The 19,561-nt window shown below is 46.5% G+C and overlaps 1 protein-coding gene across 1 annotated transcript; it reads right to left on the reverse strand.

The window, feature by feature from the left end:
* Window positions 1–10,688: 10,688 nt before the first annotated feature.
* On the reverse strand, window positions 10,689–17,884 carry rgcc (regulator of cell cycle). The gene is made up of 5 exons (XM_038802774.1): window positions 17,754–17,884; window positions 16,865–17,035; window positions 15,243–15,320; window positions 14,201–14,263; window positions 10,689–12,067 (listed from the first exon to the last, which is right to left on the reverse strand). The coding sequence occupies exons 1-5, from the start codon at window positions 17,785–17,787 to the stop codon at window positions 12,060–12,062; spliced, it is 354 nt and encodes a 117-aa protein (XP_038658702.1). The 5' UTR covers window positions 17,788–17,884; the 3' UTR covers window positions 10,689–12,059.
* Between the last annotated feature and the right edge of the window lie 1,677 nt (window positions 17,885–19,561).

Genomic DNA, 19,561 nt, shown 5'->3' on the forward strand with positions numbered 1-19,561 from the left:
GAGGATCCCTAACTATGAGATCATGAATCAATCCTGTCTCATTACACAGGACAAGATCTAGGACCGCTTGTTCCCTCGTAGGTTCCATTACATACTGTTCTAGGAAACTATCGCGGATACATTCTATAAACTCCTCCTCACGGTTGCCTTGACCGACCTGGTTAAACCAATCGACATGTAGATTAAAATCCCCCATGATAACTGCTGTACCATTTCTACATGCATCAGTTATTTCTTTGTTTATTGCCTGCCCCACCATATCGTTACTATTTGGTGGCCGATAGACTACTCCTATCAGTGACTTTTTCGCCTTACTATTCCTGATTTCCACCCAAATGGATTCAACCTTATCCTCCATAGCACCGATGTCATCCCTTACTATTGCCCGGATGTCATCCTTAAATAACAGAGCAACACCACCTCCCTTACCATCCACTCTGTCCTTCCGAATAGTTTGATACCCTCGGATATTTAACTCCCAGTCGTGACCATCCTTTAACCATGTTTCAGTAATGGCCACTAAATCATAGTCATTTACGATGATTTGTGCCACCAACTCATTTACTTTATTCCGAATACTACGAGCATTCAGGTAAAGTACACTTATGTTGGTTTTTTTCCCTCTGTTTTGAATCTTAACATCTCCAGTTTTATTCCTTTTGTTATTACTGGGCCTATTCACTGTGCTCCCCTCAGTCACTGTACCTTGTACTGTCGCCCTTATGGATTTCTGACTATGTCTTCTCTGCCTTGCACTTTTCCCCTTACTTCCTTTTGTTTCTGTCCCTGTTTTACTACCTTCCAACTTCCAGCATTGGTTCCCATCCCCCTGCCACATTAGTTTAAACCCTCCCCAACAGCTCTAGCAAACACCCCCCCTAGGACATCGGTTCCAGTCCTGCCCAAGTGCAGACCGTCCGGTTTGTACTGGTCCCACCTCCCCCAGAACCGGTCCCAATGCCCCAGGAATTTGAATCCCTCCCTCTTGCACCATCTCTCGAGCCACGCATTCATCCTATCTATCCTGACATTCCTACTCTGACTAGCTCGTGGCACTGGTAGCAATCCTGAGATTACTACCTTTGAGGTCCTACTTTTTAGTTTAACTCCTAACTCCCTGAATTCCGCTTGTAGGACCTCATCCCGTTTTTTACCTATATCGTTGGTGCCTATGTGCACCACGACAGCTGGCTGTTCACCCTCCCCCCCCAGAATGTCCTGCAGCCGCTCCGAGACATCCTTGACCCTTGCACCAGGGAGGCAACATACCATCCTGGAGTCTCGATTGCGTCCACAGAACCGCCTGTCTATTCCCCTTACGATCGAGTCCCCTATCACTATAGCCCTGCCATTTTTCTTCCTGCCCTGCTGTGCAGCAGAGCCAGCCACGGTGCCATGAACCTGGCTGCTGCTGCCTTCCCCTGGTGAGCCATCTCCCTCAACAGTATCCAAAGCGGTATATCTGTTTTGCAGGGAGATGACCGCAGGGGACACCTGCACTGCCTTCCTACTCTTGCTCTTTCTTTTGGTCACCCATTTTCTATCTCCCTCAGTAACCTTCACCTGCGGTGTGACCAACTCGCTAAACGTGCTATCCACGACCTCCTCAGCATCGTGGATGCTCCAAAGTGAGTCCATCCGCAGCTCCAGAGCCGTCAAGCGGTCTAACAAGAGCTGCAACTGAACACACTTCTTGCACGTGAAGGAGCCAGGGACAGTGGACGTGTCCCTGAGCTCCCACATCGCACACGAGGAGCATGACACGGGTCTGGGATCTCCTGCCATGTCTTAAACCCTTGGTAAACTTAAACAACTAGAATTTCAAAATAAAAATAAATAAATTAGACAATGAAAAGAAAAAGAGAGACTACTTACCAGTCACTTACCAGGGTTAAAAAGCACCTTCTCACACTCTGCAGCGAATTACCTCACTGCACCAAATTACCAAGTTTAAATCTCTCACTCTGTATGAGTCTCACTCCGGATGTGTCTCCTGGAAAAGTGCTCGCTTACTGTGTGCGCTCTCTGTCTGTCTTTTATACAGACCTCAGCTAACCGATGACTCAAAAAAAAACCTTACCTTCAAAGAGAATAATACAATGTGCCCCTAAACAGGCCTCAACAGGCCTCAGGTGATTGACAGATAACTGCCTCTCAGCAATTAGGGTGGGGGCAGCTTCAACCAATCAGACACTAAGCTCCACACTGCACTTTTAACTGAAAAACAGCAGAATTAGATTTTCCACTTACCTTTGCTGATTTACCTCACTGCACCAAATTACCAAGTCTTAAATAGGTAATAGATGCTGGCCCAGCCAGTGACGCCCACCAACGGTCTACCCTCCTGCCTTGGCCTTCTTGCTGGTCCTGCACCAACTGAGCCTGTTCCTCACCTCCTACCGAGCTCTCCGCGGGACGCTGCCTGTGTTCACCCGGTCTCCTCTCCCTCTCGCTTCCTTTTCAGGTGAGGTCCCACCTGCAGGATACACTATCCCTATTAGAAGCGGTGCAAATGAGGGACAATTGAGGAGTCACAATGATACAATCCTCAGAGAAACCCACAAGTTGAACAGTTGATCGGAAAGTAAGGGTGAAACTTTGTGCTCACACAGCAATGAACTGGCACCGACAAAGTGCTGCTGCTCCAGGGAACATGTATGCCACCCTAGGGTGAGGAAATGCCCACTCGTACTGCCCATGTGACGAGCTGAATATCGCGCAAGTAGCATAAAATTGCTTAAATTACCTTATTAATGGCCTTAATTTTCCCTTGAATGCACAGAACTGACTCCCGCTTGCTCCCACCGATCGAAATGTCGCACAAGCGTGATTTCGCGCCTTTTCCAGGCCAGGCGTGCGTCCCCCCTGATGGACGTAAAACTCTGACCCATTCTTCACAATGTCAAATGTCAGTGAGGAGGTATAAAGTCGGTCAAAGTAAGGTAGGTCATTAAAGTAGGTCGCGGTGGGGAGTTAATTGGATCCAATGGCCAAGGATGCAGATTCTTCATCACACAGAGAGAGCGACACTTTAATGGAATGTGAAGGAGGCTATTTGGCCTGTACTGGCCCATTGAAAGATGGATCCAATTCACCTCTCTGTCCCTACTCTTCCCCATTTGTTATTCCTTTTCACATTTTTAATCAAACTGCTTTTTGAAATTAACTGTTACATCTGCTCCCCCTCCCCTTTGACTCTCAGGGACAGTGTACAAATATCTTTGAGTAATTTGGAATTGTGCATGTGTCTGAGATTTGTTATATTACAGAGATGTAATATATATAATACTCATTTGTGTTGTCGAATTGTATTTAACTGGATGAAAAACAGTCAAAGTCTTCCAGTTAATGACAAATTATTTATTGAGTAATAAAATAATATACTTGTGAGTTCTTTCACTTTAATTCTTTTGACTACATAGAACATAGAACATAGAACACTACAGCGCAGTACGGGCCCTTCGGCCCTCGATGTTGCGCCGACCTGTGAAACCATCTGAAGCCTATCTGACCTACACTATTCCATTTTCATCCATATGTCTATCCAGTGACCACTTAAATGCCCTTAAAGTTGGCGAGTCTACTACTGTTGCAGGCAGGGCGTTCCACACCCCTACTACTCTCTGAGTAAAGAAACTGCCTCTGACATCTGTCCTATAGCTATCACCCCTCAATTTAAAGCTATGTCCCCTCGTGTTGGACATCACCATCCGAGGAAAAAGACTCTCACTGTCCACCCTATCTAACCCTCTGACTATCTTATATGTCTCTATTAAGTCACCACTCAGCCTTCTCCTCTCTAACGAAAACAACCTCAAGTCCCTGAGCCTTTCCTCGTAAGACCTTCCCTCCATACCAGGCAACATCCTAGTAAATCTCTTCTGAACCCTTTCCAAAGCTTCCACATCCTTCCTATAATGTGGTGACCAGAACTGCACGCAGTACTCCAGGTGCGGCCGCACCAGAGTTATGTACAGCTGCAGCATGACCTTGTGGTTCCGAAACTCAATCCCCCTGCTTATAAAGGCTAGCACACCATATGCCTTCTTAACAGCCCTATTAACCTGTGTGGCAACTTTCAGGGATGTGTGGCAGTGTGGATGCCGAGATCTCTCTGTTCATCTACACTACCAAGAATCTTGCCATTAGCCCAGTACTCTGCATTCCTGTTACTCCTTCCAAAGTGAACCACCTCACACTTTTCCGCATTAAACTCCATCTGCCACCTCTCAGCCCAGCTCTGCAGCTTATCTATGTCCCTCTGTATCCTATAACATCCTTCAGCACTATCCACAACTCCACCGACCTTCGTGTCATCTGCAAATTTACTAACCCATCCTTCTACACCCTCTTCCAGGTCATTTATAAAAATGACAAACAGCAGTGGCCCCAAAACAGATCCTTGCGGTACACCACTAGTAACTGAACTCCAGGATGAACATTTGCCATCAACCACCACCCTCTGTCTTCTTTCAGCTAGCCAATTACTGATCTGGTTTAGCTCACTGGGCTAAATTGCTGGCTTTTAAAGCAGACCAAGCAGTACCAGCCTCCCCGGACAGGCGCCCCCGAATGTGGTGACTAGGGGCTTTTCACAGTAACTTCATTGAAGCCTACTCGTGACAATAAGCGATTTTCATTTTCATTTCATTTCAATTAACTAAGATTAAATTAAATTAACAATTATGATAATGCACTACACTCTGATCTGTCATGTCTCTACTGTAGCTGCACCACACACATACTAACCTTAGAAAGAGCGGGAAACTGCTTATACAGTTCCTGTTAGTGTTGCCATCTAGTGATCATCTGACTGTACATTAACCAATCATGTATTTACATATACAGAGATTACTACAAGATTGAGAGTGAAGGAGTCCGTTTGAGGCTGGGCTGATTCAATCAGAGTTCACTTGGATGAGGGGGACTGAATGGCCTTTTCTTTGCCTGCAGCCACTTAGTGAAGAGTGGAAACATGGAGACCAGAAATAAGTTTTCAAGATGAACCTCTTATTAATAGCGTTCCTGTGAAGAGTTTTTGAACAACATGAGAAAGAAATGAATGAAAGCCTCATAAACTCCGTACACAGAGTACTGCCTGTTTACATTCCTCTTTACCCACAATTCCATTTTACTCACCCCGAACAAAAATAGCACAATATTCAGAAGTTCCACTTACTTAAAATCCCATCCCAAAGGGTATTCAAGGCACACTTTGTACTTAAACTAATCCAAGCATCTGGCAACAGATTTTAAACAGCTCAGTGTTGCTCCGGTATATTCTGCATCAGGCTTGCCTGGAACCTGTGCCATAAACAGTACGCAGTGGAAAACAACTTGATTATTTTTAATCTATTAAAAGTCTTCTATTATGTAAAGCTATATGATCTGATCTGTCAGCTGATCCAATACAAATGGCAGTTTGCAAGTACCTGCTCTCAGCTTACCCGAACAGCCGATGTCAGCATGTAAGGGATCGTACTGGTCACCAGTGTGGACGTGGACCTTTCCTATCAAGGGTTTGTTTTCGGTGAATGACGACGTTTATAGTGGCAATGGGCTCCACAAGTCTCAGCTCTTACATTACCAGTTACTGTCAGCTTGACTCAGTGACACTGAGTCTCACATCAGCGTCAGAGAGATTCCGATTCACCTCCCTGATTTTCGAGGGAGGAGGGAAGTGTGTGAGGAACTTGGGGAATTCCAAGAGGAGGAGGCTGCCCTCATCAACCATTCGGCGCAGACTCGATGGGCCAAATGGCCTCCTTCTGCATTGTATGGATTCGATGATCTATTCCAGCCTCAACACACATCTGTTACTTTCGCCATGGCTACATCCTTAAAGAATTCCATGCAAAAACAGGAGAAATACTAGATGTTTGTACGCAGACTGACAGAAACTGTTATCTGAGCACTTGAACGTTGCTTTATACTACTGTTAATTTCTTGACAATTCTTCTCTTCAAGGAAGGCAATGAAGCAGAAAACAGAAAAGAGAAACTTTATCCTCTTTTTTTCTGGCTTCCAATTAGCCTGTTAGCAGATGATGGTGAAATTCCTACACACAAAGCAGGACGGGAGCAGGCCCTGTACTTCAAGGCCCCTGAGTTTGCTCTAAGTAGCTGTACTGGGAATCAATGGCGCGGAGCACATAAAATCATAAGAACAGGAGCCAGAGTAGGCCATTCAGCCCCTCCAGCCTGCCCTGCTATTCAGTAAGGCAACACGTGCAGTCCCTGAGGTGCAGGTGCTGTTAGGGAGGAAGTTCCAGGATTTTGACATGGTGACAGTGAAGGAACAGCGATGGTCCGTAACTTGTGCAGAGTGGCAATCTCCAGTGGATTGTCGCTCTCACCAGATTTACCTGTGCTGGCATTCCTAAGCCCCCCTCTCACCAAAGCTTCCTCACTCAGGCTGGGTGAGACAGGAGCAGCGAAGCACGTCCTGCATGATCATTGTAGAGTAACTGGTGCGCAGAGAGGTAAATCACTCCCCCTTCTTACGGAAGCACCCGCTGTAAAGGGGAGCTTTAAAAGCACCTTGACAGGGAGCAGCTAAAAAGTTAGGGAAGGGCAGTTTAGTCCCAGTGGTGGTGGGGTAGGGTGTGTGGTTCGGTCCCTGTGGTTGTGGGTGGGGGGTGGCGGGGGGGGGAGGGGGGGGGAGGGCGGGGGGGGGGGTCGGTCACAGTGGTTGGGTGGGGGCTCAGTCCATGAGGGAGTGGGCTCAGTCCGGGAGGGAGGGGGTTTCAGTCTGGGGGGGGGGGGGGGGGGGGTCATAGGCTGAGAAGGAGGGGTGAGACTCAGACCCGGAGGAGGGGGACTCAGTCTGGGAGGGAGAGGTTAGACCAGGAGGGAGGGGATAGGGCACAGTCCAGGACAGAGGCGTCAGCCCAGGAGGGAGGGGTCAGTCCGGGAGGAGGGTCAGCCCATGTGGCGGAGTCAGTCCGGGAGGAAGGCAGGGCGAGAGGAGGATCAATTCGGGAGGGGTTCAGTTCAGGGAGCTAGATGGGACTCGTTCTGGGAGTTGGGGGGTCAGTCCACGAGTGAGGGGGGTGGGGAAGGGTTAGTGTGGGCCAGGATTGCACCTAGAGGGGGTTGGGGGATGTTGGGGTGGGCCCGGGGTGGGGTGGGGTGGGGGGGGCAACGCCCGGTGTGGGGTGGGGGGGCAACGATTCAGGTCCAGAACGATCTTGAATGCAGTCCATGAACCTACCCTCCAAACCACTTCTGCCGATATAATTTGCCCAGTCCAAATGAAGATTGAAATTTCCCACAGTTGCCATTGTTGCAAGCTCCCCACATTTCTTGATACATATTCTGCCCAGCAGTACGACTACCATTAAGTCACCTAAAAGAAACTGCTCTGGACAGCCAGTGAGGATGATGCTGGAGGACTTCCCTAACCTCAAGGTGTTTCCTTTCTGCTCACAATTGTACCAGAACCCATAAGATATCATCTTGCCCAATCTAAACACGGTGAGGGAAATCAGGTGGAGAGATACCTCTTTGAGATGGCACAATCCTGACATGACTGGTTTCATCCAGGAGTTTAGCTCAAGGAAGCTGCTGCCTCTCAGAATGGAAACAATATCAGACCACTTGAAAATGGATTAACCAGCATTAGGAAAAATTAGAGATAAACCAAAGCTTACTTTAATGTCGACTTAGCTACCTCGGAAAGAAATCAAGCTCTGATTTTCCTGGCCCCTGCAGTTCAGCTACTCACTGAGAAGATCCTCCTGCCCTAGAACCCTGAGATCTCTGCACTTTTCTAATCCGAGCCTCTTATATACATCGCTGATCTTCAGCACGCCACCGTTAGCAGCAAGGCTAGACCCCAGGCTCTGAAATTCTCTGCTATAAAAGGAATGCAGTGACGGTTTACCAGACCGATTCCTGGGATGGCAGGACAGACGTTTGAGGAAGGATTGAGTTGTTTCGGATTATATTCGCTGAAATTTAGAAGAATGAGGGGGGATCTGATAGAAACCTATAAAAATCTAACAAGTCTAGACAGAGTAGATGCAGGGAGGACGTGGGGGAGTTCAGAACCAGGGGTCACAGTATCAGGATTCGGGGTGGACCATTTTAGACAGAGAGGAGGAGAGATTTCTTCACCCAGTGAGTGGTGAGCCTGTGGAATTCGTTAGCACAGAAAGCAGTTTTGGCCAAAACATTGTGGACAAGATCTTCAACCAATGTTGCACCTGGCACATGTAATGATATGCATATAGGTACGCCAGTGAGGGGGTAATTATTACATCTCAGTGTAATTCAAACACCAGAGGGCAACACCAGTTCCCAGTATAAATATCAGACCTCAGGGAATGCTGGGTAGTTAGTAAGAGTTAGCAAAGGAGAAAGACTGATCACAGCACATGGAGTAGTTTAGACATCATTTGTAATAACTAGATTATCGATTACTGCCACACAGATTCAATATTACTTTATTATTAGTTGTAGCTCAGTGGTGTGTGTGAACTTAATTTAATTAATCGTTATCCAATAAATTAGTTTTGATTCAATCTAAAGATTGATGGTTTCTTTGTCATCAACTCAACTGACCATTCTGAATCACAAAGCAAAGAACAACAACATGTTACCACCAAAGGTAATATAACAGCACACATCCCGCTATGCCCTGAGAATAATGGGAGAGCCCCTAAACAGGGCTCGCGCCTGGCACCGAACAGAGTGCAATGCTCCCAGCACGCTGCAACTGACCAGCATGAACCAGATTAGCATTTAAATATGCTTGGTCAGTTTAAAGCCAGTTACTCCCGGCTCCCATGTTATCTCCCTCCACCGGTGCAACTGAGCCAGTGGGAATTACTACTGGTCTCCACCACCAGAGACATGATGTGATGACTCGGCTGGGGGGTTCGGAGGCCATTGGAGCCCTCGGGTGCTCGGGACATGGCAGGACAGTGCTCCCCGTCACTGTTAGTTTGGCACTTCCAGGGTGCCGGGGGCACTGCCAAGGGACGGGACCATGGTGGAAGGTGAGGCCGTGAGTAGGGGCTTTAAAGATGGAGTGTGGCATGAAGTGGGGGGCATTTGATGCCCCATAGTGGGGTGTAATTTGCCTGGGGGGATCTGGTACTGACAATTGGTTAGGGGGACTGATCCCATCTAAATGAAGTGGATGGGTCCTTGCTTGCAAAAAAGGGGTGGGGCCTGACGGGAGACCCAATGGGAGAGCCCCAAAAGCAACTATCTTTGGAGGGATGGGGGAAGAGGGGGTTGATGCCAGTGAGGGTGGTGGTGGGGTGGGTACACTGAAGCCCAGATCTTTGCAATGTTGGTAGCGGTCGGGGGGGGGGGGGGGGGGGGGGGAACTGCACCCTCACTTTGAGATCAGGGCGCCCTTTAAAAATAGCGTCTCAATCTCTGTGACGCCGGACTTGCTGGCCTCTTCAGGTCCCACACATCACTTTTTCAGCAGGTTTCACCGTTGGCTCAAGAAAAAATGACTAAGTGTGGGAGAATTGCGATGGGAGTCGTGACGGAACATCCAACATTTTTTGGGAAAATTCCACCCTGTATGTTTTCAAGAAGAAGTTACATATAGCACTTGGGGCTAAAGGGATGAAAGGATTTTGCGAGGGGGGGGGGGTTGTTAGCGGGAACAGGTACTGAGTTGGATGATCAACTATGATCATAATGAATGGCAATGCAGGCTCGAAGGGCTGAATGGCCTCCGCCTGCTCCTGTTTTCTATGTAATGCTACTGGACTATGTTGTCAAGTAAGTCAGAAAATGTGAGCTGAAATTTGAGGTTTTTAAATACATTTTTAAAATAATTAAAAGACGGCCATCAGTATCAGCAATCATGAAGTTGTTGGATTGGGTCAAAAGCAGTCCTTACTCAATCCTTACTGCCATGTTTCTGACAAAACAGCGGTAACTACTTTACAGGGGCCGGTTTAGCTCAGTTGGCTGGACAGCTGGTTTGTGATGCAGAGCGAGGCCAACAGAATGGGTTCAATCACTGTACCGGCTGAGGTTATTCACAAAGGCCCCACCTTCTCAACCTTGACCCTCGCCTGTGGTGTGGTGATCCTCAGGTTAAATCACCAACGGCAGCTCTCTCCCCCCTACCCCCCCTACCCCAAAGGTCATATGGGACTAGGCCGACTTGACTTACTTTACTTTACAGATGTACTTCAATGATTCTGAAGCACTTTGGGAAACGCTGATCAGGATAGAAATGCAAGTCTTGTTTTATAACGAGGCATCGAAACGTCCATACAGCATTCAAACTTTGGCTTTTATAAAAAAAAACAGAAAATATGTTTCTCGTCCAGCTCAGTTAAGAAAATATTATTTGGGAAGCAATTTGATATGTTTTGGTATCTAAAAATAGTTTGAATGAATGATTTTCTTATTCCTACATCATCCCTTCCTTTGCCACACAAGGCAGGCACAGTTATGTCTGATGTTAGGAATGTTGATAGACTTTGACTGGCAGGAAATACTCCTAACTGAATTTGAAAAATTGAAAATAACTCGAGGCAGGAACACGCGACAGTATTGATAGATCATACAGCCCCCTTCAGTGCTGCAGGAACCTGATACTTGTCACACCACCATAACGGTTTAACCACAGATTTCAAGGCTGATAATAAACAGTTTCACTTTACTGACACTTCATGTGGCACTCGGTGGAAAGCATAGGGAAAAATAACATTTTAATCAAACCAAAAAAATTAGAACTTTATTTAATGTTCAGTACAGGAAATCGATGCGAGGAAGCACAGTACAGATAAAGGTTGATAAACAGAATGTATTCCATTTTACAATAGTTTGCACTGGGCTTACCAGTCTAGTTTCTGAACACATACACAGACTTCTAACTCCTGCAAATGTTCCAATTTATAAAAAATATATTTCAATGTGAAACAATCATTCGTCACGAAAGTTGGAATTTATGACTGGAAAATGGCACATTTTTATTTTGCTGTGCTATCAGAGGTACCAGCCCAGAAACTGGTTCATGCAACACCCATTCTTTCGGCAATATTCAGTGTAAAGCCCAATAAGATGGCCGAAAGCAGGCCCGTCCATTTCCATCTGCCAAACTGAGTAAGGATCAACAAGAAACACCCCTTTACCCACTCCTAGAGAATTAGGCCTCTTCTTTGCATCTGAAAAGGCTTAAGATCTGGGTGAGGCCCGCTCTCCAAGGTTTCCTCTCAAGCATTGCCTGAGACAGCTGATGCCATCACAGCATGAATTCAGGGGAACCAGGCCTAGGAATTGCCCGCAACCAAAGTGGTGAGCATCATAGAATGCCTACAGTACAGAATGAGGCCATTCAGCCCATCGAATCTGCACCGACCCTCCAAAAGAGCACCCTATTTTGGTCCAATCTCCCGTCCTAGCCCCACCTAACGTTTGGACACTTAAGGGTAATTTAGCATGACCATTCCATCTAACCTGCACACCTTTGGACTGTGGGAGGAAACCGGAGCACCCGGAGGAATCCCACGCAGACATGGGGAGAAAGTGCAAACTCCATACAAACAGTGACCTGAGGTCAGAATTGAACCCAGGTCCCTGGAGCTGTGAGGCAGCAGTGATAACCACTACATCACTCAACTGAAGGAAAGCAGGTCCCACTCCTTCCAACTCCATACTTACCTTCTTTCCTCATTGCTGTTCCACCCAAAATGCCGATCCTTGCCCAGCCTCCTCTCCCAACCCATAGCAAAAATTCCCTCCTGATTGCCACTGCTACCAACCTATAAATCAGCCCCGAAACCTACAACCTTCCCCTACACCAACATCCCCAATCCCACAGAAATGCATACCATACAGTATATCTCTACTGCTCAAATTAGATGATTCTAAACTTTACTTTAGTGAAAATATATAGCATGCAAGTATTAAACTTTATTTGAAATAGAAGTTGTTCTGAAATCTATTTAGTGATAGAAAGAGTTGTCCCGAGCATTGACGTGAAGAGATGGTCATTTCATAATGGCGGCAGATTGTAGAAATTGGTGTATTTCCTTCATGTGGTTGAACAAGGCCATGCTCCATGTTTTCCCCTTCCTCTTACATACCTGAGACAATGTGATATAAAGCAGCATGATTAACTTCAGAACGCAATTTGCCAATATATTTAGGAGGTGACAGCATCGATCAACCTGCCTGAACAACGCCCTCCAGCTGTGATTATGATTCTGGTAGCTGGTGCCTGGTATTTGTACTGTTAAATCCCTTTGCTTAGCCTGACAGATCAGATTCATCATTACCCAAGTCCACAGACAAGAATCCAAATGCCAAAAGAAACAAAGCAGCTGTCAGTGAGCCATGACAGCAAGATTACCAGCATATTTCCTGTACATATGTACCCAATAAAATGCTGAATGACTAAATCAGTTTGTCATTTGGTTACAGATTGATATCAATCCTCCCCCAGTAATTACATCCATAACCATCGCCAAACTTTGCCCTAATATTCCAAAGCTCCAGACACATCCAAGCTGATGGTTCAATCTAGAATTATACTGACAAAGAGTCGTTCCCACAGTTCTAGAGGCCATAGAGAACATTACCTCTTTGCATCAAATGGTAAAGATAATCATTTTATTCATATAGAAAACAAGGATATTTTTATCCCCAATGTAAAAGTTGAATTATTAAGAATTATTAGTAAATTGTTACACGGTGATATTATTGTCCATCCAGCCTGTTGCCTACAGATAGTGTGTTAATAATGTATTATCATGTATGGTTATGAATGGGATGAATGTGCTAGTCTGCTTCACAATTTCACTGCATTTGTAAGTTGCAGTCGCTGAACAGATGGGTTGTTACCATGGAGCTTACAGAAAGTGAGAATGAGCTATACATTGAGCATCCAGCTGGAGGGAGACCTTCATCTCACAGGAGGACAATTCCACACAAACTGATGCCATTAACAAAACAGAAAACAGGACAAGCAGGAACCATCAAGAAAATGCTTAGTTCGGAGGATGGATCTGCACCTGAAATTTGGACTGACTTGTGTTCACTCCTCAGACGCCATCTACCCAGTGAGTGTCTCCAGCAATTTCGGATTTCGTTTGAGGATTGTCACCTTCTGCAGTCTTTTAGTTTTTATCTCGAATCAGTAATTCCTCAACTCTAGCCTGCCTTATACTCACTGACTTAAGTTCTCCTGCACAATATAATGATCGATTTAGATGAGAAAAGATGGGAGGTGGCTGGAGTGCAGCATGAACATTGGCAAGAACAGGTTGGGTAGAATGGTCTGTTTGCATCATATAAAGAAACCTTCTGATTTTATTAATGGATTGCAAAGAGTCAGGGATCACAGCTTTCATGAGAAATGTTAGCCATATATGCTGTTCCTACATTTTAAAATCACTATAATATCATGCTCAATTTAAGGTTCTCCGTGCAGCAGATTTTACTATCTTGATGAACTTGTTTAAAGAGTTCAAAATGGAAAACAAACTATGGACATACACACACATGCACCGTACAAACACTGTCCAGTGCAACAATGTGCTGGGCTGGAATGTACCAGTAAATTAGCAGCACGGTAGCATGGTGGTTAGCATAAATGCTTCACAGCTCCAGGGTCCCAGGTTCGATTCCCGGCTGGGTCACTGTCTGTGTGTAGTCTGCACGTCCTCCCCGTGTGTGCGTGGGTTTCCTCCGGGTGCTCCGGTTTCCTCCCACAGTCCAAAGATGTGCGGGTTAGGTGGATTGGCCATGCTAAATTGCCCGTAGTGTCCTAAAAAGTAAGGTTAAGGGGGGGGGGGGTTGTTGGGTTATGGGTATAGGGGTGGATACGTGGGTTTGAGTAGGGTGATCATTGCTCGGCACAACATTGAGGGCCGAAGGGCCTGTTCTGTGCTGTACTGTTCTATGTCTATGTATAACAGAAAGCAGTGTCTCACTAGTAGTCCAGATACAGCCCACAGTGAATATAACCTAACTGATCGCAAAATAGAACGAATGTTCTTTCATTTCATGATCTCTTTCCAGTCGGGTAAGTGGTTGGGTGGGAAAGAATTTTGCTTGAAGCTTATTATTAAACATTTGGGTCAGGTTAACATGAGGAGAACTGTGCAAAGCCTGTGGCTTGGCACTACCACAGCTATTAAACTGGAAGATGTTTTGTTGCCTGCAGATTCAAGGCTTCTATTCATCTACACACCACATTCACACAATACAATACTCACTCTCTAATGTTCTGTCCAAATCAGCAATAAAGTCTTCCAGTTCCTTTGTATCACCAAGCTTTGCTGTGAAAAAAATAGAACCATTTGAAGCTTTTTTTTTTATTGAGTTTGGCACTGGTAGTCACTCCTGTTCATACGATGAATTGCCTTATATTTTTATTAGCGGATAGCGTTGTGGGCCAAAACCTCCATAAAAATGACCATGAAAGCTGCCAACTTATTGTAATGAAACGTCCAATTGGTTTGCCAATGTTCTTTAGCAAAGCCAATTTGTCCCCCACACCTGGTCTGACATGCACAATTCCAATCCCGTATGACTCAAAGCTAAGATTCATGAGCTTTTTTCAAGGTTGGCAACCTCCTGATGTGCCAAGAATGTGTAAACATTCAGAGTCATTTGAACATTTTACTTATAGCTCCATGCTTCTGGCTTTGCCCTCCCTATCTACTTGGCCATCTGCCATTGGAGAGAAGGATCTCCCATAATCTGTACAACCACCCATAAGAGTCAAAAAAACAATTCTAGAAGACAAAGAACTGGAGGACAAATCACAATCGCAACAAATAATGCATGGGGGTGAGTATGTAGTGTGAAAATACATCTAAGCAATACTATAGAATCATAGAACCCCTACGGTGCAGAAGGAGGCCATTTGGCCAATCAAGTCTGCACCGGCCCTCTGAAAGAGCACCCTACCTAGACCCATGCTGCCATCTTTTCCACGCCTAACCTTTTGGACACCAAGAGGCAATTGATCATGGCTAATCCACCTAACCTGCATGTCTTTGGACTGTGGAGGGGCATTGGAGCACCCGAAGGAAGCCCGTGCTGTGAGCAGCAGCGCTATCTATGTCTGTTTTCCATCCGTCCTTCCTTCCTTCCCTCCCCAGGTCCAACCCTTTTTTGACCAATTCGCTAATGTTATACTGTATTTTCTTGACAAATATTGCTTGCATGCATGCTCCAGCAGAAACTCAGGAAATTAACGCTTGAATAATAAAGGTCATCTGATAAGTGAGAAGAGAAAGCAACGGTAAGTACCTTTGGAAGATGAGAGCGTGGAACTATTCAACTTCTCATCACTGAAGCTGAAACTGTTTCCCTGAAGTGAATCTGTACCTGTCATGATAAAACAAAGGACAAGAAGTAACGCAATGCGAGTGGAACATGTACATCAAAGAACTGAAACTGGTGAGAAGTGCAGACTGGTTGCTGCAGCACATTTCAAAACTCCACAACCTCGTTCATGTAACTACAAAGGGGTTTGTTTCCATTGTGCATGCAGCAATCATATACAATAGAGTCGAAAATCAAATATGATGTGAACAGTGGACAGAGGGGAGGCCCATGCAGAGCAACAATTAACTAAAATTACAAACATGTGAGTTAGGAGCTAGACTAGGCCACTCAGCCCCTCGACCTCTGGTCTACCATTCGATAAAATCATGGCTGATCTGATTGCAAACTCAACCCCACATTCCTGCCCACCCCGATAACCTTTCATCCCCTCTTGTTAATCAAGAATCTAGGGGCAGCACGAAGGTGCAGTGGTTAGCACTGCTGCTTCACAGCGCCGAGGACCCGGCTTCATTCCCGTCCCCAGCAGTGTGGAGTTTGCACATTCTCCCCATGTCTGTGTGGGTCTCACCCCCACAACCCAAAGATGTGCAGAGTAGATGGATCTGCCACACTAAATTGCCCCTTAATTGGAAAACAAATTGGATACTTTAAACTTTAAAAAAGTTAATCAGGAATCTATCTCCCGCTGCCTTTCAAAGACTCTGCCACCACTGCCTTTTGAGGAAGACAGTTCTAGGGATATTGAACTGGCAAATAGAAGAATATGAGGTGGAGAAGGTAGTGATCAGCAACACTGAAGTGCAGAATAGAGGCACAAAGATCTATACCATGTGTCAAGTTTGATTGATAAGGAAAGGCTGGAGAATTCTCAAATGGTCAGAGAGGCGACCCTACATTTTGAATGTAGTCAAGGATGTTGCAAAGATAAATCCAGCATGTTATTTGGAGGATGTGGACACACAAATCAAATCAATTTAAAGTAGATTTTTAGGGAAGTGCTTCTCCTGGAATGAAGACAGGAGGCAACTGACTTTTACATGGAGTGGGAAGGACACAAGTCCTGGAATCATTTAAGAAACAATCATATGCTGCACTGGAGTGCACAGGGACTTCAGGTGGATTTTATTTAAATTTAGAGTGTCCAATTCTTCTTTTTCAGTTAAGGGGCGATTTACGGTGGCCAACTGACCTACCCTGCACATCTTTTTGGGTTGTGGGGGTGAGACCCACACAGACACGGGGAGAATGTGCAAACTCCAGACGGTCAGTGACCCGGGGCCGGGATTAAACCTGTGTCCACGGTGCTGTGAGACAGCAGTGCTAACCACTGCGCCACCGTGCCGCCCCGGAATTCAGATGGACTCGATCACCTCTTTCGTCTACAGGTATCTGGTGATCCCATGTACACCACCAGTCTGAGAAAGGAAACTGGTATTTAATCAAGGGTCTACCCAATCCTGGGCGATTTAATCATACACAATGCAATGGCCAGTTGTATCAATTCTGGTCTTGCTGCATAGACTCCCTCCCTCCCCTCTCCCCTCCCCACATCCGAGTCACCCTCCTCAGTGTTCAATACTCACTGTCTGAATCACTGGTGCCACCATCACTGATGCTCGTGCTGTTCCTCCTTTTCATGCATCTTAAGTGTTCGTCATATCTGAAATGTCTCTTGTTTCGAGGGGAGGTGAAATCCTCAATCACTGCATTAAATTCACACAGGACAGCACTGAGCTCTCCCTCCGCCATCCCAGCTACAATACAAAACAAGACTTGGGTCAAGTTAGAAGCATGCGGATGGTGCCCACACAAAGTCTCATTTGTAAAGTAGCTGGAGCCCCCATGCACGTAGCCCATGTAGCCAGCCCCCGAAACCGAGAACACAATGAGAAACTGCAAATGTGGCTAATTGTGAAGCAAATGCGGAAGATTCTGGACACAGCCAGCAACAGTGTAAAGAAAGGCAGGCTCGGGGAATCCCTCCGGAGCAACAGAAGAAGCAGGAAGGGTTCTGCACAACAATCCGTAACCCCATCGGCTCCTGCAACAACGGGCAACTCTTCCTCCTAAATCAAAACTTTGAGAGTTCAGAAAGTGGGGGTGAATATTTCAGCGCATTGTTGCCCGTCTACTTTACAGATGAGATGTCAAACCAGGTTCCAACCAATGGATATAATAGGTCTCAAAGCATTAACCTGCCCTCTCTCATAAAACAGGGACATCTCTTCCCCAAACATTAACCTGTCCTCCTACATTAACCCTTCCTCTATGCACAGGAACATCACTTTTCCAAACATTACTCCCTCCCTCCCCTTACTCGGGGGTCTTCACAGTGGAGGTGTTGCCAGATCTCCTGTGTTATTGACAGCAGTCCCTGCCCTCTGCAACTCTCCCCCAGTACTGACCGGCAGCGTGCTCTTGCTAAAAGGGGCTCAGCCCATCCTCACACTGCTCAACGATACCAACACTCACATCTGGCTGCAATCCTGCCCTGGAACGACTTCATGTGGGTGGCGATGCTGCTGGTGGTGTGTGTGGAGCTGGCGGTGTGTGTGGAGCTGGGAGTGTGGCACTCACACGGTGACTGGGATCCTCTGCAGCTCTCTGCCTGTCTCCTGCAGCCTCAGCCGCTTTTATAGATGAATGTCAGCCCCCCCCCCCCCCCCTGCTCCCAGGCAGTGACGCCGGGAAGGGATTTCCCTTTCGGCTTCACCCAGCTGCTTCTGCCCATCTGAAGGCTGAAGCTCAAACATCAGGTGTCACACATTACTGTCAGGGACCACCGCCATCAAACTGTACACACACCCTCAAATCAGACTGTACACACACCCTCAAACCAGACTGTACACACACCCTCAAACCAGACTGTACACACACCCTCAAATCAGACTGTACACACACCTTCAAATCAGACTGTACACACACCCTCAAACCAGACTGTACACACACCCTCAAACCAGACTGTACACACACCCTCAAATCAGACTGTACACACACCCTCAAATCACACTGTACACACACCCTCAAATCACACTGTACACACACCCTCAAACCAGACTGTACACACACCCTCAAATCAGACTGTACACACACCCTCAAATCACACTGTACACACACCCTCAAATCAGACTGTACACACACCCTCAAACCAAACAGTACACACACCCTCAAACCAGACTGTACACACACCCTCAAACCAGACTGTACACACACCCTCAAATCAGACTGTACACACACCCTCAAACCAGACTGTACACACACCCTCAAACCAGACTGTACACACACCCTCAAATCAGACTGTACACACACCCTCAAATCACACTGTACACACACCCTCAAATCACACTGTACACACACCCTCAAACCAGACTGTACACACACCCTCAAATCAGACTGTACACACACCCTCAAATCACACTGTACACACACCCTCAAATCAGACTGTACACACACCCTCAAACCAAACAGTACACACACCCTCAAACCAGACTGTACACACACCCTCAAACCAGACTGTACACACACCCTCAAATCAGACTGTACACACACCCTCAAACCAGACTGTGCACACACCCTCAAACCAGACTGTGCACACACCCTCAAACCAGACTGTACACACACCCTCAAACCAGACTGTACACACACCCTCAAACCAGACTGTACACACCCTCAAACCAGCCTGTACACACACCCTCAAACCAAACAGTACACACCCTCAAATCAGACTGTACACACACCCTCAAACCAGACTGTACACACACCCTCAAATCAGACTGTACACACACCCTCAAACCAGACTGTGCACACACCCTCAAACCAGACTGTGCACACACCCTCAAACCAGACTGTACACACACCCTCAAACCAGACTGTACACACACCCTCAAACCAGACTGTACACACCCTCAAACCAGCCTGTACACACAACCTCAAACCAAACAGTACACACCCTCAAATCAGACTGTACACACACCCTCAAACCAGACTGTACACACACCCTCAAACCAGACTGTACACACACCCTCAAATCAGACTGTACACACACCCTCAAACCAGACTGTGCACACACCCTCAAACCAGACTGTGCACACACCCTCAAACCAGACTGTACACACACCCTCAAACCAGACAGTACACACCCTCAAACCAGACTGTGCACACACCCTCAAATCAGACTGTACACACACCCTCAAACCAGCCTGTACACACCATCAAACCAGACTGTACACACCCTCAAACCAAACAGTACACACCCTCAAACCAACCTGTACACACACCCT

Source organism: Scyliorhinus canicula, chromosome 7, assembly GCF_902713615.1.
Source record: "Scyliorhinus canicula chromosome 7, sScyCan1.1, whole genome shotgun sequence".
NCBI classification, from domain to species: domain Eukaryota; kingdom Metazoa; phylum Chordata; class Chondrichthyes; order Carcharhiniformes; family Scyliorhinidae; genus Scyliorhinus; species Scyliorhinus canicula.

Coding starts and splice junctions, on each gene's coding strand:
- rgcc (XM_038802774.1), bottom strand. CDS start 17,787: ATGAAGTCGTTCCAGGGCAGGATTGCAGCCAGAT. Junction 17,036..17,753: donor GGGCAGGATTGCAGCCAGAT/GTGAGTGTTGGT, acceptor TTTGTATTGTAG/CTGGGATGGCGGAGGGAGAG. Junction 14,264..15,242: donor CACGCTCTCATCTTCCAAAG/GTACTTACCGTT, acceptor TTTTTTTCACAG/CAAAGCTTGGTGATACAAAG.